Genomic DNA, 23,958 nt, shown 5'->3' on the forward strand with positions numbered 1-23,958 from the left:
CATTGGGCTCTGTGCTGACAGCAGGGGCCTGCTTCAGATCCTCTGTCTCCCTCTCACTCTGCCCCTCCCCTGCTCTCTCTCTCAAAAATAAATAAACATTAAAAAAAAGGAAAGAAAAGAAAAGAATCAGATATACACACAAAAACTTATTTATAAAGATCTTTGCTATCGTATATAATTTGTCATGCCCCCAGATAAGGAATTATTGGGTAAATGACAGCCATGTAACGAAATAAGATACAGAACATGATGCTTGAGAAAAAACAACCACAGAAAATTAGGATACATCAAGTGAAAAAAGCTGGTTATAAAACTAATGCATTATGTGACCTCAATTTTATTTCAAAAGTTAACATTTCCTAACATACATGTTTACCAAAAAGGCTAGAAGAATTCACACAAAAACATACCAGTGGTTACCTCAGTGGGGTGGTATCATGGGTGATAAATACATTTTTTTCTTTGTGCTTCTCTGCATTATCAAAATTTTCTAGCAAGAATTATGTGTTAAATTACTTCAGCTATTAGAAGAAAACAGCAGTAACTTTTTTGTTTTAAAAGGAGCCTGTGTGGTAAGCCAGGAGACCAATTCACACCCTTGGCTGTCAATGAGCCAGGTACTCAAAGGGCACTGAGTCTTTGGGCAACTGGTAGAGACATAAGATACACAGGCAGAAGTAGCCTCCCTTCCACCTCTGAAGAAACACGGTTCACCTTTCAGAGTTCCTGAAGTACTGTTAATAAGAGTCGATAAGTCTAGAATGACACATCACAGGTGTGACATTTTGGTTGGTTTGTTACACTGTCCTCGTTCTCGATTCTACTACGATTGCTTCCATGCTCTTGAAAACCTTGAAACTGTTTTGCACACCTGACCTGAAGCCTTTATAAAGGGTGAAAGGACATAAACATCCACACAAAATTGCATACTGAATGGAAAAAGCTAGCTGCCTCCCCCCAGATCACATTCCCCCACACCAGCTCATACTCTTACCTGTAGCAAGCACTTGATCCGTTCTCCAGGGGTCATAATTCCCGTGGTGAATACACCAGATAACATCCCAGCTGCAAATATTTGGGGGTAGCTGTATTGAAAACAAAAACCAGAGGCAACCCCTGTGACTAACCACCCAGGACAGCAGCAATCCCAGCACGAAGGATGACTTTGTAAGAAAAAATAAGCACTTGGACTAGGCAGAAGCCCAGCAGAAATAAACCATATTTTGCACAAAAGCAAAGTTCTAGGTGTATTCTGAGGTCAAATTTTCCAGGGCAGAGGTCTCAGTACCAAGAGTAATATGAGCTTGGTCAAGAAGGCCACCTGCACACTCGGTTGGCCTCACCCACAGAAGCTTTATAGTGAGACATAGTTCCCTGCCTGGGCCTGTCATGCACAATGACTACAGATTAGTTTTTAGGCTTCACTGAGCCTTGACTCCCCATTTGTAAAACTCAGGGTTGTTGTGGAAAAAAGCCTCCAACTCAAGATTTGGGTCTCAGTCAACCCCAGTTTCCCTCCAATCTCACTTCTTCTGGATCAGCAAGGGCCTGAGAACATTTTAAGCCAAGACTCAAGTGAGACAGCATCAAGGCTGGGGGGACAGTTGTGGCCATTTCCACAGGATGAAGGGCACCCAGGCCAATTGCAAAGAGTGTGCTGTTAAGATGCTGAAAAAGGCCCAGACAGGGATGGTACCCAGAGAGGCATGATGACTTCTGTAGCCCTCTGGGCAGGGAATGATCCCTCAGCGGCCAGAGAGATGGATCCTCACCCTGGCCCCTACAGAATAAACCACACGAAGTATTTGGAGGTGAGGCTCCAGGTATCTATAGCACACAGCTGTCTGTGCTACCTCTGGCATCTCCTTTTCTATTAGTAATACAAGGGTCACCAGGAGGCAATGGAGCACAAAGCTATAATTAACATCTCAACAGAGCCTCCACAATTTAAGAAAGGTTACTAAAAATCTTCAGTTACTTGCCAGAGCCTCAGGCCCCTCCTGACCCCAACCTCTGACAGTTGAGTCTTCAGCCAGGTCCCACTCAACAAGAGCCCAAGACCTGGAGAACAGATGTCAAACGGGGTAGAGAGACATCTACTGCAGTCCTTCCCTCTAGGTAGGGCATAAGTTTCAACAGCCCTGTTTTTGTTGTTGTTGTTTTATATTCTCACTCCAGGCAGGGCCCACACATATACCTCAGGCATGCAGACCTAGCACACAGGTTGGCTGTCGAACAGTCAAGAGACTTGCTTTCATGCACGGCCTCCTTCACAGACACAGTTCATACTGCTGTCTCCAAGAGGACCCCTCTCAGCAACTGAAGTTCTCCTCAGGAGACCAACATGCTCTGTACTTTGCAGGATGCCCTTACTCCAGGCCAGGCACATCCCCATCTCTTGGGAATAAGGACTTTTCTCTGAATGGGTTCTCTGTGTGTGCCCAGGGAACTCTTTAGACACTCTATGACTGCCTGGCCCATTCTGCCACTCCCCACCCCCACCCTAGGCTGGTATCTGTGAGTCTGAACCTTCTTGGGGATCCACTCCAAGATCCTGGTAATGCTCATTTCCGTACTATCCTCAAATACCACTGCAGGGAGGGGAAACATGGCAGGGCTGATGTCCAGAATTTAAAACATGGCAAGATTATACGAGTGGGGTCCTCAGTGTCTCAACCTTTGCTCAAGCAGGAAGGGTATTTCTTTGTATGCTGATGTGATTGTACAGGGAATACAACCCACAGGTCTAAGTACTAACAATGACCCCACTGGGGGTTTTAGTGCATGGCCCCAGTATAACTATGAGCTGGTACATGAGCTAGAATACCAGCTTCTCAGAGAAGACATGTGTCCCTGGGACATTTGGACTACTAACAGCCAAACACAGCTTCAAAAGGACCCCATACACATTCTCATTTGTGGCCACCTGTGGCTATTTATAGAAACTTGTCACATTCAGAGGGTCACAAGGACTCCAGAAATAGTTTCACATTATAAGCATCTCATCTACGTCCTAGACCCTTACTCAGCATGCTGTGGCCTGAAGTAGTGACAGAAAACAACCACACAGCACCCTGGGCTTCCTCCCTCAAACTCTTGGACCTAGGCCTGGCCAGCCTCTGTGGGATCTGTGCTGCCTGCAGCCCTTCCCAGGAGTTGTTGTCACCCTGCAAGTCTCAGACTGAGGACATCTTATCATCCCATGTTTCCACTCTGAATCCCCCTGCATGCCAAGAAGCTGGTCTGATGAAAAGTACATCATAGTGAATATAGTCACTATGTAATAACTTTGTATGGTGACAGATGGGAACTACACTTACCATGTGAGCATTTCATAATGTATGTAATTGTTGAATCACTACATTATATACTTGAAACTAATATTATGTGTCAACTATACTTCAATTAAAAATTTAAAAAGGTTTAATTAAAAAAAAATTGAGAGGCACCTGGGTGGCTCAATCAGTTAAGTGTCCAACTTCGGCTAAGGTCATTATCTCCTGGTTCATGAGTTCAAGCCCTGCGTCGGGCTCTGTGCTAACAGCTCAGAGCCTGGAGCCTGCTTTGGATTCTGTGTCTCCCTCTCTCTCTGCCCCTCCCCTGCTCATACACACACACTCTCTCTCTCTCAAAAACAAATAAACACTAAAAAAAAAAAAAAAAAAAAATTGAGAAACACCTGGGTGACTCAGTTGGTTAAGGGTCCTTCCCTTTTCCCAAGCAGGGGATGGAAGACAAGGCTGCTGTTGTCATTGCTGTAGCACTGGGGACTGTTCATGGCATTTTACATACTTTTTCACATTCAGACCTCTCAATGCTATGGGGTTGATATTACTAATATCCACAGTAAGTGATACTACTTCATAGAAGAAATTATGACAACCTGGTAGGGAAGATGGGGGAGGATTTGGGGTTGTTTTCTTTTTCCCTTTGGTTCACAGGGCAAAAGAAGCTCAAGTACCTCCCTCATGTGGAGCAACCAGGAGCCAGTGTTAGGGGTCCAGAGGGGCAGCCACTCCCTATCTGCCAAGATTTTTCACTTTGACCCATGTCACACCACCAGGCGGAACAGCTTCAAGTGCTCCAGACCTGTAAGTACTCACCTGAGCACATCCTCTGGGCATTTCTGTTGCAGTTTCTTCCCCAAACCAAACCCAAAGAAGCACACAGCGAACATGGGGGTGACCCCAATGATGGGGGCAGCCATGCCCCGATATAGTCCCGTGATGCCCTGCAAGGAATCACAGAAACAGAAGCTGTTTATAGACACAAGTACCCTTTATACCGCTGAAACAGCAACGTACTGTGTCCTCTAAACTGTGGCTTCCTTCCTTCACCTCTTCTCCGAGTGAAGAGAACTTTCAAAAGGAAGAAAAACCCCTGGGAGCCTGGGTGGCTCAGTCAATTAAGTGTCCAATTCTTGGTTTCAGCTCAGGTCATGATGTCACAGTTCATGAGTTTGAGTCCTGCCTTGGGTTCTGTGCTGATGGTGCGGAGCCTGCTTGGCATTCTCTCTCTCTCCTCCTGCATCTCTTTCTCTCTCTCTCTCAAAATAAATAAACTTAAAAAAAAAAAAAAAAAAGGAAGAAACCCCCAGAAATAGTTGTCCTTTTATACACTGCTGAAGAAACCAGAAACAGCTTTTATTCTGGAAAGCAATCTGGCAATATGCAGCATGCCCTTTCATCAGGAAATTCTGTGTCTAGAAGTTTATTCTAAGAAAATACTCAGAGATGTAAAAAGAGAATGACATTAGGCATTTATAAGCTCCCAAAATTTTGGAATAATCCAAAAAACTCCCAAATAGGAGATTAACAAGACAAATGATGGGAATTCCATAAATGGACTATCACACGGCCATTAAATCACACTGTAACATGAGAAGATGCTATTAAGTCTACTTAGAGACCACTAAAAAGGCAGGCTAGAAGATAAGATGTATAATGTGATCTGACTTCCTCGGAATGAGATGACAGGTAATTAAGAAATTTTTGTATTTTCCAAGTACTAAGATATAGGGTTTTTATTATTAGAAACAATAGTAAGACTGCACATCAATTTTCACTCATGTAGTTTGTGATAAAATCAACTATGCCAGTAGCCAATAAACAGACAAACAGATATCCCAACCAAATGAGGTTCGTAACCAGGGAAAAAGATTTGGGACCCAGGAGACCAAGGGTTGAGCCCAAGAGAGGTAAAGGAGGCTTCTGGGATGGCATTGGGTACTGTGGGCCTGGAAAGAAGCCAGTCCACACAAGAGTATGAGGATAGAGGACCCCAGAAGGGAAGTTTCCCAAAAAAAACAAAAAACAAAAGAAACAGAGCAAAACAACTCACAGTGGAAGAACAGATTACAACTGTTTAGGCAGTGTGGAAAACCAAACAGAAAGGTACTCCACAGAGCTTTCTTAGGTACAAGATAACCAAGACAGCAATTCAAAGAAACACAAGCAAAAGAAACTGACACAATTATTTTACCTAACCTCAAGAAAAACAAAAAGTCACACAAGAAATAAAATGTGCATCATACTATATTACTTAAGAGGAAAAAAATATATAAAGTCGTAATCATGAAAACAGTAAATTGAATTAAACCACAACATATGATAAAACTATACAGGCAGGGTAGAAAGGGCATAAAGAAATGTAAGACTAGGGGCACCTGGGTGGCTCAGTTGGTTAAGTGTGACTCTTGGTTTAGGCTCAGGTCACAATCTCATGGTTTGAGTTCAAGCCCTACATTGGGCTTTGTGCTGACAGTGCGGAGCCTGCTTGGGGTTCTCTCTCAGCCACTCCCCTGCGTGTGTGCATGTGTGTGCTTTTTCCTCTCTCTCAAAATAGATAAATAGGGGCACCTGGGTGGCTTAGTCTGTCAAGCATCTGACTTCAGCTCAGGTCATGATCTCGCGGTTTGTGAGTTTGGGCCCTGCATAGGGCTCTGTGCTGACAGCTCAGAGCCTGGAGCCTGCTTCAGATTCTGTGTTTCCCTCTCTTGCTGCCCCTCTTCCACTTGTGCTCTCTCTCTCAAAAATAAATAAACATTAAAAAAAAGTTTAATAAATATTTTTTAAAAAGCATTAAAAAAGAAATGTAAGACTTAAAACCCATCTACCACAAATAGGTAGCTAACACATATAAAAAGTGTATTAAATATAGTTGTAAATGTATATTTTTTTAGGTAGAAACAGCATAAACAACTGGAAAAGCTGAAAAAAATTACCTCTGGAGAAGAGGTGGATAAATCATTTTGCTACTTTGTTACAAGCCTTTCAGTAACAAACCCAAGTGTTTGTATCACTTTAATACAAAATAAGGAATAATTTTAAAAACAAATGTTATAGTTGCTCATTTTGTTTTACACTTTTTAAATTTAATTTTGTATTTTTAAAAATTTATATCCAAATTAGCATATAGCGCAACAATGATTTCAGGAGTAGATTCTTTAGTGCCCCTTACCCATTTACCCCATCCCCCCCCTCCCACAACCTCCTGTAACCCTGTTTGTTCTCCATGAGTCTCTTGTTTTGTCCCCCTCCCTGTTTTTATATTATTTTTGTTTCCCTTCCCTTATGTTCATCTGTTTTGTCTCTTAAAGTCCTCATATGAGTGAAGTCATATGATTTTTGTCTTTCTCTGACTAACTTCACTTAGCATAATACCCTCCAGTTCCATCCATGTAGTTGCAAATGGCAAGATTTCATTCTTCTTGATTGCCGAGTAATACTCCACTGTATATATATACCACATCTTCTTTATCCGTTCATCCATCGATGGACATTTGGGCTCTTTCCATACTTTGGTTATTGTTGATAGTGTTGCTATAAACATGGGGGTGCAGGTGTCCCTTCGAAACAGCACACCTGTATCCCTTGGATAAATGCCTAATAGTGCAATTGCTGGGTCATAGGGTAATTCTATTTTTAGTTTTTTGAGGAATCTCCATACTATTTTCCAGAGTGGCTGCACCAGCTTGCATTCCCACTTTTACATTTTTTTTTAACGTTTATTCATTTTTGAGAGCCAGCGAGAGACAAAGCACAAGTGGGGAAGGGGCAGAGAGAGAGGGAGACAGACAGACAGACAGACAGAAACCGAAGCAGGCTCCAGGCTCCAAGCTGTCAGCACGGAGTCCAACGTGGGGCTCAAACTCACGAACCGCGAGATCATGACCTGAGCTGAAGTCGGACGCTCAACCAACTGTGCCACCCAGGTGCCCCTATAGTTGCTGCTTAAGATAGAACCGCAGGAGAAATAGGGTGGTGCTCCACACCTGGAGAGTCCACGGACACAGGCTGGAGAACCTGTCTCTCTGCAGATCCTGGGCACTCACAACCAATCTTCTTTCCTGAACTAAAGGGGCACAACTGTACCAGTCGGCACTCCTGGGTCCTGCACAGGTCTAACATTGTCACACACTGTAAGCAGACTGTCTGAGGACAAAGTGCAAAGGCAGAAAACAGTAAAGAGTGAAGGGGGAAGAGAAGGTTCTGAGGAGGATCTACAAAAGCAGCATGTGACAAAGTCGTTCCAAAGCCTACAGCTCCCTGCCGGGGCTGAAAAGCATGTCCAAGTCCTAAGGGCCTAACTAAGCCCTTGCCTCCTGGTTAGCCTTCCTTCCACCATCCTGGCCCACCCACTTCCACGCAGCACAGCCAAGACCTCTGGCAGTTTCAGAAAGCAGAGAGGTCAGTTTGGCACAGCAAAAACCAAGGATGTGCATGCATATGGACGAAGGAAACCTATTCAACCCTGCAGGGAGTTGGGTTTGTACAAGCCATTCTCACCAGGCCCCCATGACCCAGCACACTGCCAAGCCACTAAACAGATACTCAGTGTTCCTTGACCAAGAGGCATGTAAACCCTGCCTTTCTTCCACCAGCGCAGAGGATATGGGGCAGATCCAAAGCCTAAAGCCTCAATGGGACACCGATGAGACTCAGCTCTGGGAAGCACAGATCAAAGAATGCCTTAAAGAAAAAAAGGCAGCACCATCTTGGGCATGGATCCTGTGGGAACCCTGGGAACAACTTCTCCCCCAAGGCTTAATCCATCACTTAGCAGTCTCCCTTCTTTATCTGGGTGACACCTAAGCACCCTGAATTCTGCCTTTCAAATGAGAAAACCATTTTGTTAGTTTTAGTCATCCATATAAAACAGCAGCTGGAACCATCAAAGAGTCCAGAGCAACAACAGGAGGGCATGGGATGGCACAGTGAGAGAGCCGCAGCTGTGGGCTAGCCCTCCAACAGAAAGACACCCTATCCCCCCAGGGAAGCAACAAACCAACTCTGTGAATGTGGTCCTCTGAGTAAGAGGAATGCCCAACACCTAGATACCATACCTCTCTAACAAGTGTCTTCCGGAAACAGTCAAAGGTCCCAGAATACATGGGTGGCTGTCCAGGCAAACTTGGGGGCTGTGTCTGCAGTCGGACCTGAAACCAGAAGTTAAAACACAATCATCTCCCAGAAACAGAACTGCTTGCCAAACTCTGAACAGAGAATAGTTGTGCCTGTGTACATGTCTTTGGCACTTGCTTAACCTGCTAGATTCAGACTTCTCTTTCCTCCAATTTATTCAAACTCTGTATTCACATGTCATTAGTAGCATGCCTTTTTTTCCCCTCATCTAGTCACTTCCACCACTTATTTCTTACCTAATGGATCCCACAATGACCCAATGGGATAGGTATTCCCAGTTTACAGATAAGAAGGCTGGGTTTACAGAGTTCAAGTGATATGCCAATAGTTATGACCAGCTTCCTATTTGTGGTGGCATGCTGGTCGTTAGGTAAGGCACTCCACAAAAGCATTCTGGAGTAAGGTGGATTTTTTAAATGTATTTAAAAATTTGTAAATTTATTTTGAGAGAGAAGGAGAGTGCAAGCTGGGGAGGGGCAGAAAGAGGAGAGATAGAATCCTAAGCAGGATCTGCACTGCCAGTGTGAGCCTGACATGGGGCTCAAATTCACGAACCATGAGAGCATGACCTGAGCCGAAATCAAGAGTTAACCAACTGAGCCACCTAGGCACCCCTGGTTAACCAACCGCTTAACCAACTGAGCCACCCAGGCACCCCTGGAGTAAGGTGGATTTAATCCCACTTCTTAGATTTGTTTTTTTTTTCCAACGTTTTTATTTATTTTTTGGGACAGAGAGAGACAGAGCATGAACGGGGGAGGGGCAGAGAGAGAGGGAGACACAGAATCAGAAACAGGCTCCAGGTTCCAAGCCATCAGCCCAGAGCCCGACGCGGGGCTCGAACTCACGGACCGCGAGATCGTGACCTGGCTGAAGTCGGACGCTTAATCGACTGCGCTACCCAGGCGCTCCTCTCCCACTTTTGCTGATCCTCATCCTTCTTGACCTTTTGATATATACAGTGCTTCAAAATGTCTCTTCTTGAAACCTCCCTTCTTAGAACTCCCTCCTTTGTCTCCTTTTCTACTCCGGGCATTCTTCAGGCTTAGCACCCTACCCATGTGGTCCATGATCCCATTCAGAAAACTCAGATTGCAGGGCTTCAGCTGCTACTCAGTGATGACTATCACTTGGCCATCTCCAGACCTCCTCTCCCATCTTTAGGGCTATACTTTCAACTTCCAAGTAAAGATCTCCCTACTCAAATCACCTCTGGAATCTCACCTTCCTGATGAATGTTCCATTTGTGCCAGAGCAACCTAGCTACCTCAGGATTTGAAACCATAGCATAACCTCTGACTACTTCCTATTGCTCTCCCTACTCTTTTTTTTTTTTAATTTTTTTTTCAACGTTTTTTATTTATTTTTGGGACAGAGAGAGACAGAGCATGAACAGGGGAGGGGCAGAGAGAGAGGGAGGCACAGAGTCGGAAACAGGCTCCAGGCTCCAAGCCATCAGCCCAGAGCCTGACGCGGGGCTCGAACTCATGGACCGCGAGATCATGACCTGGCTGAAGTCGGACGCTTAACCGACTGCACCACCCAGGCGCCCCTGCTCTCCCTACTCTTACTGACATGGGCACCAAGTCTGTGGGAGTGGTCCTTCAAGATGCTTCCAGAATCCTAATTTCTTCCTCTGTCTGAATCCTTTCCTAGGCCAAGTCCTAACCCATTCTTACCCAGTATAGTGGTTTTCAATTATGTCCACTAATTCCTTGATGCTCTTTCCCCTTCAAATTTAAGTCCTAATTCACTCCCCTTGAATGTGGGCCAGACTCAGCCAACTTACTTCTATCAAGTAGAGTATGGTGGTATTGATGCTATATGACTTCCAAGGCTAGGTGACAAAAAGGCCAGCTTCTGCCTGGCTCTATCTCAGGTTATCTGCTTTGGGGGAAGTCAGTCACCATGTTATAAGGACACTCAAGTAGCTTAGAGAGGCCATGTATGGAAGAAAGAAGGCCTCCTGACAAGAGCCAGCACCAACTTGCCAGCATATGAATGAACCACGTGGAAGCCAATCCTTAAGATGAGTGTAGTCCCATACAACATCTTTTTTTGGGGGGGGGGGGGGGAGGGCACTGTCTTTGGGTAATTTAAGCAATTTAAGTAATCTCTACACCCAACGTGGTGTTCAAACTCAAGACCCAAAAATCAAGAGTCATATGCTCTAGCGATTGAGTCAGCCAGGCACCCTGGTTTAGTACTTTTTATCAACAGCTTTTTAAGATATAATTTCCATACCATAAAATTCACCCTTTTAAAGTGCACAGTTCAATGGTTTTTAGTATTTTGAGTTGTGCAACCTTCATTACAATCAACTTAGAACATTTTCATCACCACAAAAAGAAACTCCACACCATTACTAGTTACTCTCTATTCCTTGCTCCTCTAAGCCCCTTGCAATCACCTATCTACTGTCTCTATAAGCTTATCTAATATTTATTCATTAAGTCCTTTGCCCATTTTTCAATTGGGCTATTTGTCTTTTTATTGAGTTGCAAGAGTTCTTTATTCATCCTGGATGCCAGCCAACATCTGCAACCTCACAAACAACCCTAAGCCAGACTATCCACCTAAGCTGCTCCCAAAACCCTGCCTCAGAAAGACTATGAGAGTTAATGAATGTTATTGTTTCCTATCACTAAATTTTAGGGTAAGTTGTTATAATGCGATAGATAACTGATACATCCAGTTACTTCTGCAGTCTACTTCCTGGCTGTTTTTCCTGCTCAGAGTCCTTCTGCTTCCAAGTCCTTCTCATGGTGCTATCATACTAACCTTTTCAAAACACCATTTTCGCCCTGCTCTTCCTCTGTTTCTTTAGAATCTCTTATTCTTATATTTGTTAGGGCCTTACATGTCACAATAAGGAAATCACTTTCTAGGCAATGGAGAGTCCATGCAAGTCTGAGGAGTTTATAGGACAGAAGTGTAAAACAGAACTGCTTGACATCTGAAATCCCTTTTATTGGCCTTCAGATCCTCCATAATCAGGCACAACCTCCCTAGCTCAGTAAGGAGGGAGAGATGGATCAAAACTTCTGAGTGATACCTTTCTGTGATTCTGTATAGATTTCACACCTGTTCCATCATGACGTCAACCATCCAAGCCAGCAAGAACATTAAAGTACTCCATGATTGATCTTATTTTACAGCCTGATTCCCACTGCCAAGCCAGTATCTGCCTTCACTTCTGCTCTTCCCCTGCCCAGAATGTCTGGGTTCTCCACTTCTCCAGTCAGAACTCAGCCAGCCCTTTACCACCCACCACACAGCCTTTCCAAGCTCCAACTCTGAAGTGCTGCAGTTCTTGCCTTCTTAGGCAACAGCTAGTCACCTTGGACCTCTGAAGGTGCCCCTAGGCCAGGCTTTGACTGGAACCCATGTGCCTTTCTGAGGTCAAAAGGACTGCAATCAGCAATTTGTGGTTTTAAGCTAAAAAGCGGCTTTTTGGCTGTTAAAAATGCCAGGGAACATTTTCAGTCATTTACACTTTAGTACAGAGATCACTGAGCCCTTCCTGAGAGTAACATCTGTGGGGAAGAAGGGCAAGAGGATACAGAAGTAAGAGCAATACTTGTATAAGGCAGCAAGTGAGGGTTTTAAGAGAGGTCCCAAATGCCTCGAACTTACAAGATATCTGGCTACGTGGATCAAGTGTAGGAAGAGAGGCCAGACAATTCTCTCATACTAGTCTTAAGTCCCCTACACAGACTTCCCACCCTGTAAGACTCATGTTGGCTCCCCACAGGCCCACCCTGGACACGATCTGTCAATTTCCTCCAAATGTGTGTCCAGAAATAAGGGTAGAAAACTAGGATGAAGTTCTGAATGCTAAGTCACAGGGCATGGACTTTGGTCTCCAGGCAGGTCTTGCTGAATGTGCTGCAGGGGAAAGAATTGAAGCAAGATGTGAGGAATACCAGCGAACAAGCCCTAATGAGTTTCCTCCTTCCCAAAGCCTCAGTTTGACCATGGCTTCCTCACCTGGGAGTTGTCAGGATCAACGTGGCCCTGGGCGAAGTCAGTCACCTGCTTTTCTTGGAAGGAGCTTATCCCTGAGGATATGATCACTTCCCACCGGAGGCCTATCAGGCTTATGTGAGGTGATAGGCTGAAGATGGCCAACCTCCTCTCTGGGGTGGGAAAGTGAGAAGGAAATGATGGGGGCACTTTGGCCCCATAGGAATGTGTCAAAAGACATCTCTAGAATAATTGTACCTCTGTCTAGCTCTCTTTCTGAGGAGGGCTTTAACAGGTGACCTGTTTCAATCCTGTTGGTAATGTTGTAAGGTTTGCTGCAATCAGAGCTTTGGGCAGGTGCTTTTTCTTTCCTATCCCCAAAGAGGTGGCGCAATGCCGGACCGAGAACTTTAAATCAGAGCCCTTGGTGGACGGTTAGAGTCTGCTCCCTCTGCGCTGTATGACTCTTTGAGGAGCGAAGAACAGCTTCTCTGCGACCCCCAAAAAGAACGAAAGGGAGATTCCCTGGACTTCTCACGGAAGCTCCCACAGGCCCCGCTTCTGCCCCGGGCTGCGCCTCGTGGGAGACGCTGCTTTCTGCGCCTGGCCGGGGCCTCCTCCCTCCAGCCCGCGCGCGCCCCAGTCTCCTCGCACCTTGACGGTGTCCAGCGGGTGCCCCACAAACACCAGGCACATGCCGCCAAAGCCGCCGGCCAGCAGGTTCTTGAGTGGGCTGATAGGCTTCGCCTCGTCTGCCATGGTCCGTCCGTCTGGCCGGCACTGTGTCAGTCTGTTCCGGGCCTGCCCTGCTCGACTGCAGCAGCCGCAGCGCTGGCACCGCCGACCTTTCACCCACTTTCGCGTGGGCGGGGCAGGAGCCTGGGGCAGGAGCCTGGGGCAGCCCAAGCTGCCCAGTCCGTCTTCCGCTGGGGGGCGGCTTCCGGCCGATGTCCCGCCCCTCTGTAGGCGTGGTTTGAGGTAGCAGAGCCGGCCCTGACCCCTTCAGGGCTAGGTTGGAAGTGCAGACGGTTAGCTTTACCCCTCCCGAAAGTCTTCCCAGACTTCAATGTTTTCTCCTCTACGCGTCGCATTACTCCGCAGAAGCCGACCGCGCTCGGCTTAGTGCCAGGCGCCCTTCCACGTGCTGGAAGCGCAGCTGGTAGCCCAGCACACGGATCCCTGTCTTTGTGGAGCTTATAGACCATGACTAAGATAAATAAGTGAAAGCTGCATAGTGTATCAAGTGGTGATAATTGCTATGGAGAAAAACCCGGAAAGAGGGTTAGAGAGTATGGGAGTGAGGGGGCGAGTAGTATGTAATTTTAAGTAGGTACGGGAGGGTTTCACTGAGAACGTGAGGAAGTGAGTCCTGCCCAAAGACATGGGGGTGGGGAGAATGGAGGGTGAGGGACCTAACAAGCAAAGGAAAAGAAAATACAAAAGCCCTGAGATGGGCTGTGCCTGGCCTCTTTGGAGAACCACATAGAGAAAGGCCTTTGTAGCTACAGCAGAGTGAGGAAGAGGAGTAGCAGATGAAGACGTGGAGATATTGGTGGCACATTCAACAGGCTTTGTGTGCCGCTCTGAGGACGTCAACTTCTACTCTGAAGGAGATGGTAGACAGAAGCCATTCTGGGGGTGCCTAGGTGGCTCAGTCGGTTAAACGTCCTACTTGGGCTCAGGTCATGATCTCCTGGTTTGTGGGTTCGAGCCCCGTTTTGGGCTCTGTGCTGACAGCTCAGAACCTGAAGCCTACTTTGGATTCTGTGTCTCCCTCTCTGTCCCGCCCCCACTCTCACTCTGTCTCTCTTTCAAAAATAAATAAACATTAAACAATAATAATAATAAAGACATTCTGGGGATTTGAGCAAGGGAGTGACATAGTCTGACAAATGACTTAACAGGATCCCTCTGACTGCTGGCTGGGAATAGACTGTAAGGAGCAAGGAGGAAGCAGGGAGGCTTGAGGAAGCTAAAGGTCATGGTCAGAGGTGTTGGTTTGGATCAGTGCACAGAAAAGGAGGTGGTGAGAAGTATTTGGATTTTGGATATATTCTGAAAGAAGACCCTAAAGGAATTGTTAATGAATAGAATATAAGGTATGTGAGAAAGGAGTTAAGAACAATGCTAACGTTTTTACATTATTGACTCTAGGTGGGTGGTATCCAGGTATTCACTATCTTATTCTTTCATCATTTCTGTATGTTTGAAAATTTTCAAATTAAAAATTTGAACAGGAGTGCCTGGCTGGCTCCGTCAGAAGAGCATGTGACTCTTGATCTTGGTGTCATGAGTTCGAGCCTTTGTTGGGTATAGAGATTACTTAAATAAATAAAACTTAAACAAACAAACAAATTGTGAACAATAGACATGCCCCTACTCTGTAGCAGGTACCTCACTGCCAAGCTGACCTGATAATAGTCCCCCTTTGTAGGTATTGCCAGACCACAGGGAAGCCTGGAGTGGGAAAGATGAGCCATATGTGCTGGGGGCAGAAGGATAAGTAACAGGCTCTGAGCCTGGCTGGTTCAGAAGTCCTATAGGGGAGTGGAGGGCAAGGATGCTAGGGCAAGGCCCCAAAGCCTGTCTACTCTGCACCATACCCTTTTTCTAAGAGGGGATGGGGAGCCATGAAAGAGTTTTAAGCACAGTGGTGACATGATCAGATGTGTTTTAGAAAGTCTGTTTTGGGGGCTCCTGGGTGGCGCAGTCGGTTAAGCGTCCGACTTCAGCCAGGTCACGATCTCGCGGTCCATGAATTCGAGCCCCGCATCGGGCTCTGGGCTGATGGCTCAGACCCTGGAGCCTGTTTCAGATTCTGTGTCTCCCTCTCTCTCTCTGCCCCTCCCCCGTTCATGCTCTGTCTCTCTCTGTCCCAAAAATAAATAAACGTTGGGAAAAAAAATTAAAAAAAAAAAAAAAAAAAAAGAAAGTCTGTTTTGGATAGACGAACTTGTGTTGAGAGAGACTGGAAGCAGGGAGACCAGACACGAGAGAATACAGCAACCCAGGCAAAAGGGAGTGAAGGCATAAACTGAGGCAGGAGTCATAAAAGGACGGGAAAGGAGTTAGAACCCAGAAGCTAATATTACCAGAAACCTGCAGCAACTCCGGGTTTCAGACACACTGCAATTGCAGTGCCCGTGGCACATCCGTGGATACATCTGGTCAGTATTAGGTATACAGCTTGAGAACTAGGAGAAAGGTGAAGGCCAGAAACAGAAACCAGAAAGGTTTCAACATAAAGATGTATATGCAACCCCTGGAAGACTATACCATGGGGAAATGGGATGGCATATTAGGAGGAGCCCCCAAAGCAGAAGTTGTTACCATAGTTTTAGAGGAAACCCAAAAGAGAATCACGCCTCTGAGTAAAAGGGATGAAAGGATCAAATGCCGGGTCAAACTAAGGAATATTAAATGCTCCTTAGGTTTAACTATTAGTCATTGGTGACCTTTAGAAGAAGCTTGCTAGGAGTGTCGACCTGGCGGGTTGACTACTGAACAGGCAGCAAAAAGGTAGAGGCACTAAGTAAGACTCAGTTAATTACTGGTTCAAGGAGTTTGGCAGGGAAACAAAAAGAACAAAGGGTTAAAGGAAGGTTTAGATTTCAGTGTTTAAGATGGGACTGAGGCTGAGGGAAATATCAAGGAAAGGAAAGAGAAAGAGGGGCGCCTGGGTGGCTCAGTCGTTTAACCATCTGATTTTGGCTCAGGTCATGATCTTGTGGGTTCGAGCCCTGCGTTGGGCTGGCTCTGTGCTGACAGCTCAGAGCCTGGATCCTGCTTCGGATTCTTGTCTCCCGTTCTCTCTGCCCCTCCCCCATTCATGCTCTGTCTCTCTCTCTCTCAAAAATGGATCATCATTTAAAAAATAATAATAAAAGAGAAAGAAAGTGCCGCTGATAAGACATGGTCCCTAAGGTGCTAGGTGTGGTTATCTGGTGTGTGTGGCATCACCCAGCAAGCTTCTTCTAAATCCCTGGGATCTTCAGGGCTCCGACTCTGAATGTCTGGAATTAAGTCCTGGCATAAACGTATTTAAAGCTTTTTGACTGAGTTGGAGAAGCACCCATTGTTAAGAATCTTCGAGATAGTGTTAAAAAAGAATTTTTTTAAAAAACAGGGGCACCTGGGTAGCTCTGTTGATTGAGTGTCCAACTTCAGTTCAGGTCATGGTCTTGCAGTTCCTGAGTTCAAGCCCCGCATCGGGCTCTGTGCTAACAAACAGCTCAGAGCCTGGAACCTGCTTCAGATTCTGTATTTCTTTCTCTCCCCCTCCCCGTTCATGCTCTGCCTCTCTCTGTCTCTCAAAAATAAATAAATGTTAAAAATATTTTAAAGAATCTTCGAGATAGAAGAAAACTTAAAACTAAGCAAGGAGACAGCTTATAGGCCAATTGTAAAGTAAGGTAGCATAATGCCTGACATACAGTAGGTACCTAAAAGGATGATGTTATTGAGTAAGTTAGAAGTGGGTTTATGTCCTCAGAGGGCTTCAGTATGGCTGAGGAGAAGACTCTCAGACATTAGAATAAGAAAGGGCAGGTAGGAGAGAGCTCCAGTGAAAAGCAGTTGTCAGCTCCTGAGACCTGAGATTTCTTCCTGACTTTCTTCGCCAGTGAACATCATTGTCTTTGTTTCCCACAGATCGTGAGGGAATTTTAACCAGGAGAGGATCCAAGCCACATGTGTACTGAGCCCCTCTGGTTTGCAAAACTCTGTGCTAATCACTAGATTGACCTCAGGAGTTTTACTGAGCAGAAGGTCCAAGATTCAGTGTTTAGTAATGGGGCCTTGTTTCTCTCATTTACTGTTTGTATCATTCTGGCTACAGAAGAGAAGCTAAATTAGAGTTAACCTGCACTCAGAGTAGCTTCTAGGAAAGATGGTGTTTGATATAGAACAGCCCTCCTGGTAAACCTGAGCACCTCCATGACAGACCTCAGAATGGACACTACTCAAGCCCACCAGGTCCTATTAAATCCTCAAAGAGTAACTGATAATCCACTAAACAAATAGTCTTCCTGCCTACTCATCTGGTCAGCCTTACCCACAACTAGAAAACTTACATGAAATTTAATCTGTGTCATTTTCTGGCCAAAAATCATCCTGAGCTCCTCACTGAGCCACCCAGGCACCCCATCCTCAACGCATCAGAATAAAATACAAGTAAGGGCCCCTGGGTGGCCCAGTAGGTTGAGCGTCCCAACTTCGGCTCAGGTTGGGATCTCACGGTTCATGAGTTTGAGCCCTGCATTGGGCTCTGCATGGTGGTGTGAAGCCTGCTTGGGATCCCCTCTCTCTCCCTCTCTCTCTGCCCTCCAACCCCCCAGTTCATGCTCTCTCTCTCTCTCTCTCTCTCTCTCTCTCTCAAAACAAATAAACATGAAAAAATAAAAGAGAATACAAGTAGTATTCTCTGGGCACTCAAAGCTTTTCATGATCTCATGGTAGCTTACTTCCCCAACCTTGTTTTTCTCTAGATTGTATCTTCACCTCTGAGCAAACTGAGTGTCTCCTGGTTTACCACAGAAACCTGTTATTTAACTGCCTCCCACCTTCGCTCCAGGCCTTTACACACACTTTCCCCTTCAGCACATAGTGTTCTTCCCCTTCCTCCTCAATAACAAGCAGATGCAAGAGATGTATACCAAGTCGCTTCCATATGCAAGACAGTATCCAACCAGTGGTTTTTAGCCATTTTCACAGTGGAGAATCTCTGGTGCCCTCTCCCCAGAAAAATGTACATATACATATGCACCTCCAGGTTTGCTTTCAATTTCATAAGAACTTGAAGCCATCCTTGGATCTCAGATGAGAAGCCCTTTCCTATCCTAGACTGTGGAAATCAAATATGGACTAATTTTCCTAATGTCCCTTCTTTGGTCCTTTTTTCTTTTCTTTCTTTTTTCTTGGCCTCAGATTGTAAATCTGGGCTGAAATCTCTCCCTTCTCTCTTCTTATCACGGGCTCCAACCATACTGCCCACAGGGATCTCAAACTGAATACACTTAAAGGTAAATGGCATCGGGGCGCCTGGGTGGCTCAGTCAGCTAAGCGTCCAACTTCGGCTCAGGTCATGATCTCGCGGTCCGTGAGTTCGAGCCCCGCGTCAGGCTCTGTGCTGACAGCTCAGAGCCTGGAGCCTGTTTCAGATTCTGTGTCTCCCTCTCTCTTTGACCCTCCCCCATTCATGCTCTGTCTCTCTCTGTCTCAAAAGTAAATAAACGTTAACAAAAAAATTGAAAAAAAAAAAAAAGGTAAATGGCATCTAGGAAAAAAGAACCCACAAGAAATCTTGAATTTAAAGATACTTCACAGGGGCACCTGGATGGCTCAGTCGGTTAAGTGTCTGACTCTTGGTTTTGGCTCAGGTCATGATCTCGTGGTTTGTGAGTTTGGGCCCAGTGTCAGGCTCTGTGCTGGCAGCATGGAGCCTGCTTGAGATTCTCTCTCTTTCCCTCTCTCTCTGCCACTCCCCCACTCATGTTCATGCTCTCTCTCTCTTTCAAAATAAATAAATAAAACTTAAAAAAAATACTTCACAGGTGAGTTGAATTAAAGTATGGCCACTTAGTTGGATAATCAAACTGATAAATCTCTTTAAAAAGCAAGGTGGAAAAAAAGACAAACTGAAAAATAAGGGAAATTGCGGTACAGAAGACAAGTTCCAAAGTTCCCACCTCACAGAGAGCCTGGGTGGCTCAGTTGATTAAGAGTCCAACTCTTGATTTCAGCTCAGGTCATGCTGCCATGGTTTGTGGGTTCAAGCCCTACATCAGGCTCTGTCCTGACAGCTCAGAGCCTGGATCCTGCTTTGGATTCTGTGTCTCCCTCTCTCTGCCCCTCCCTGGCTTGAGCTCTCTCTCTCTCTCTCTCTCTCTCTCTCTCTCTCTCTCAAAAATAAATAAAAACATAAAAAAAAAGAAGTTCCCACCTCTCTAATAATAGTTACAATAGGAAAGGACTGAGTAAGGGGAGAAATATATAACCAAAGAATAAAGAAGAAAATATCTCAGTTGGAAACTCACATCTTTCCACTGAAAAGGGCCAATGAATACCAAGCAAGATGAATAATAAAATTTTAGAACAAAAGGGAAAAGAATCTTAAAAGCTTTCAGAGTGGGAAAAAGAGGCTATCAAGCAAGGAATAAGAATAAAAACATAGGTTCTTCATTCACTACGCTGACTGCAAGCAGCAGAAAATAAGCTCCAACTTCTGAGGTAAAATAATTTTGAACCTAGAATCTTATACCCAGCCAAACTAACATTCAAGTGAGAGGAAGCAACAAGCATGCTTTCAATGAAGAAAAGAAAAACTTGGGACAGTTTCCTACTCACATGCCTTCTCTGAAAGAATTACTCAAGAAAATACAACAGCCAGACAAATAAATTGAAGAAAGAAAACATGGTAAGCAAAAACACTTGCAAAACTTATAGTTATCTTAATAATCATTGATGTTAAATTAAAAATAAGAATCTGATACAAAAATGCCAGAAGATTCATGTGCATTTGGCTTTCAGCTTTGTCCAGCAAAGCCGAGGATGGCAGAAAGGATTACTTAAGACTCTATGCAAGTCAAGAGAGGTGAAAGGGAAGCTAAAAGAAGTCTCCCCAAGCTGCTTGCAAGCTCCCATATTTATTGAGCATACATTTAGGGAAACATTGTGCAATATATCAGTGGGCTATGTGCCAGTAAGAACATAAAGAAAGCATGCAGAAAAACAAGACAGGATAAAATATTTCATGAGATAACATAATCTAAGGAATTTATGAGTATAGGCAGGACCTAACCCTTAGATATACATTAACTAGATAAGCTAAGTGAGTGCCCCCTAGATATACATTAACTAGATAAGTGAAGCCAAGCCTGTGGTTTTCAGCAAGGCTAAAAAAATAGTGTTCTGCTTTGCAATGCATTCCCTATAATCTCCTAACCCAGAATATGGCTATTTGATTTTCCACAGATTCACATGTGAGGTGGTACCTGGGCCATATCCAACAGGTTTCTGTATATGGTTGCTCTCATGGATACTTATTTCTATATTTTAGAGGCTAACATAACCCGGTTGCCAAAATCAGACAAAGATAGCACTCACACACAAAAAGGAAACCAGAAACTACTATTGCTTAATGCATGAATAACAAAAATATTAAAAGTAAAACATTAGCAAATCAATTCCACAAGGTTTTAAATGGATTAGGTATTATAACCAAAAATGGTTTAAAATCAGTGAATCATGGGGCACCTGGCTGGTTCATCAGGGCCATGGGTTCAAGCCCCATGTTGGCTTTAAATTTTTTTTTTTAACGTTTATTTATTTTTGAGACAGAGAGAGACAGAACATGAACAGGGGAGGGGCAGAGAGAGAGGGAGACACAGAATCGGAAGCAGGCTCCAGGCTCTGAGCTGTCAGCCCAGAGCCCGACGCGGGGCTCGAACCCACAGACAGCGAGATCATGACCTGAGCTGAAGTCTGCTACTTAACCGACTGAGCCACCCAGGCGCCCCTATGGAGCCTGCTTTAAAAAAAAAAAGTTAATTTTTTTTTTCATCTGTGAACCTCATAATGTGATCATAACACTAACGTAGTAAGGATGGTAATCCTATGATCATCTCAATAAATGGTAAGAACCATGTAATATTTGTGGTAGACATGGAATTGTACTACCTAGAACCTTCTTCAAGGAAGGCCTGGCTGCCTACCTGTGGAACATACAGTAGCAAATAGCCTCTAGCTCTCAGTCCTTCAGGATATACCTTAGCTTCAGATAACTGCCTCCTCTCTGGTCATACACCTCCCAAGACAGGCCATATGCAGTGATTGAGCAAGCATATAAATCCAAGTATGTAAAAGCATATAAATGCCTGGCCAGTCTGGCCTAGTATGAGATACTCTGATAGACACTGTTCATTCCAGTGATCTCTGCTACATAGGTGGCAGCTTCGCTGGGACTGCAACACAGTTTAACTTTTGCCTCTGCCTAATTCTGCTTCCTGCCCCCTTCCCTTTACATATGTTGGTCCCTAATAAATACCTTGCTCTCCCAACTCCATCTCAGCATTTGTTTCCAGAAAGTCCGACCAGCAATAGTAGTATTCAGTATCATTCCTTACCAAAAACAAAATAAAAAGTGGGGTACCTGGCTGGCTCAATCAGAGGAATGTGCAACTATTGATCTCGGGGTCATGAGTACAAGCCCCATGGTGGGGATAGAGATTCCTAAAAAATAAATAAATAAAATTTAAAAAAAAAAGGAAAAGCACATAAGACTATAAACTTAAGATCTTAAGTAAATTCTCTTGCAATAGATAAAAAAGTAACTACCTTAAAAAATAATAAAAGAGGGGTACCTGGCTGGTTCAGTTGGTAGAGCACACAATCTTGATATCAGGGTTCTGAGTTCAAGCCCCATGTTGGGTGTGGAGTCTACTTTAAAAAAAAAAAGATATTTAAAAACAGGAGCCTAGTAACTAAAAATATTTAAAGGTAAAATATTGGAACCTTTCCTATTAATGATAGGAACAAAGGTAAACATGCTTTTGGTCATGATTACTGCTTAACATTTTTTAACAAATTTATTTATTTATTTTTGAGAGACAGAGTAATCAGGGGAGGGACAGAGAGAGAGGAAGAGAGAGGATCCCAAACAGGCTCCCTGTTGTCAGCTCAGAGCCTGATGTGGGTTTTGAACTCACAAACCATGAGATCATGACCTGAGCTGAAACCAAGAGTCGGGCGCTTAACTGACCGAGCCGTCAAGGTGCTCCTTGGCTAAGAAATTTTTGAAAAAAAAGGGTTCTTGGGTGGCTCAGTCAGTTAAGCATCTGTCTCATCAGGCTCTGTGCTGTCAGTGAGGAGCCTGCTTGGGATCCCCTCTCTCTCCTTCTCTCTTTGCCCCTCCCCTGCTCTCTCTCTCTCAAAAACAAACTTTTAATTTTTTTAAGTTTATTTATTAATCTTGACAAAGAGAACGCAGGAGGGGCAGGGAGAGAGGGAGAGAGAAAGGATTCCAGGCAGACTCTGCACTTCCATTGTGGAGCTGGACGTAGGGCTCGGACTCACAAACTGTGATTTCATGACCTGAGTCGAAATCTAGTCAACCTACTGAGCCACCCAAGCACCCCTAAGAAGATCTTTTTAGATAATGTAGAGAACAGATATCATAGCAAAAGGGTAGAAATATGGAGACTAGTTAATTGCTCACATCTAGGGACACATGATGGTTTGTACTAGAGCAGCAGAAATGCCAAATCAGGACATACTATGGAGATATAACATTTACAGACTGAATGCAGTATTTGAAAGGGAAAGAAGAGTCATAGAAGACTTGTGAATTTTTGGCCTGAGTAAACAGTGAGAAATAGTGGCATTATTGAGCTGGGACACATTGGAGGAATAACCAGTTTGGGGATAAAATTGAGTTTTGTTTGGGACATTGCCAATATGACCTCCAAATGGGCATATTGAATGGACACTTGAATATATTGAACGTGGAGGTTAGGGAATTGGGTAGAGCTAGAAAGAAAAATCTGTAAGTTATCAGTGTACTGAAGGTCCTTGGGCAGAGGTTAGATGAGATTGCTAGAGAATGAATGTAGATGGAGCAGAGGATGAAGATGTAGTGAATCTCCTGTGCAGTACTCTTCACAGCAATTTCATACTTATTTTACTATTCCTCTAATTTCTGCATCTCTTACTAGACCAAAGCTCCTAAACTACAGCAACTGTGATCTCCTTTCCTCACCATTTATCTGACAACATGGTGCCTGGCCTTCAGCTGGCCTCAAAGAGTCAAAGGCATTAAAGAAAAGGTTTTATTTTGTTTTGTTTTGTTTTTTTAAGAGAGAGAGAGAGAGAGAGAGAGAGAGAGAGAGAGAGAGAGACAGAGCGTGAGAGGGGCAGAGAGAGAGGGAGACACAGAATCTAAAGCAGGCTCCAGGCTCTGAGCTGTCAGCACAGGGCCCGATGTGGGGCTCAAACTCACAAACTGTGAGATCGTGACGTGAGCTGAAGTCAGATGCTTAACCAACTGAGCCACCCAGGTGCCCTTTAAAGGCATTTTTTAAAGGTGATTTGGCAGTATCTATCACAATGTGAGATGAAGATACCAGTTGATACACCAATTCCATTTCTAGAAATACAACTCCAAACTCTTTACATCTATGCAAAAAGTACATCCAAGGGTGTTCAATGTAGTACTATTTGTAATGGTGAAAAATTGGAAACTGATGCCCTGCAAAGGGGGCATGGTCAAACAGATGATAATACATTTATACTAGAAAATACTGAGAAGGGGTCCAGCACTGTGGAAAGAGGGTAGGCTCTGGAGCCACATGGCCCAGTTTAGAATCTCAGCTTGGTGACTTCCTAGCTTTATAATTTTGAGCAATTACCACAACTTTCTGTGTCTTAGTTTGCTCATTTGTGGAATTGGGGATAATAATAGCACCTTCCACTAAGTGAAAAAAGAAGAATTTTATAATAGTCTGTTACCAACGGGGTGTGGGGCGGGGGGGGGGAGGGGGGTAAATGTGTGTGTATAGCTGTGAATATAGATATG

At 44.5% G+C, this 23,958-nt stretch overlaps 1 protein-coding gene across 1 annotated transcript in view; it reads right to left on the reverse strand.

Moving 5' to 3' along the window:
* Positions 1–13,337, reverse strand: part of SLC25A20 (solute carrier family 25 member 20) — a 29,920-nt gene extending 16,583 nt beyond the window's left edge. Inside the window, exons 1-4 of the mRNA XM_043587362.1 lie at positions 13,044–13,337; positions 8,345–8,437; positions 4,104–4,231; positions 995–1,085 (exon numbers count right to left, since the gene is read on the reverse strand). Of these exons, the coding sequence (XP_043443297.1) occupies positions 995–1,085; positions 4,104–4,231; positions 8,345–8,437; positions 13,044–13,148 (417 nt within the window). The 5' untranslated portion in view covers positions 13,149–13,337. The remainder of the gene's footprint in view (positions 1–994; positions 1,086–4,103; positions 4,232–8,344; positions 8,438–13,043) is intronic.
* Positions 13,338–23,958: the final 10,621 nt, after the last annotated feature.

This window comes from Prionailurus bengalensis, chromosome A2 (assembly GCF_016509475.1).
Source record: "Prionailurus bengalensis isolate Pbe53 chromosome A2, Fcat_Pben_1.1_paternal_pri, whole genome shotgun sequence".
NCBI lineage: Eukaryota > Metazoa > Chordata > Mammalia > Carnivora > Felidae > Prionailurus > Prionailurus bengalensis.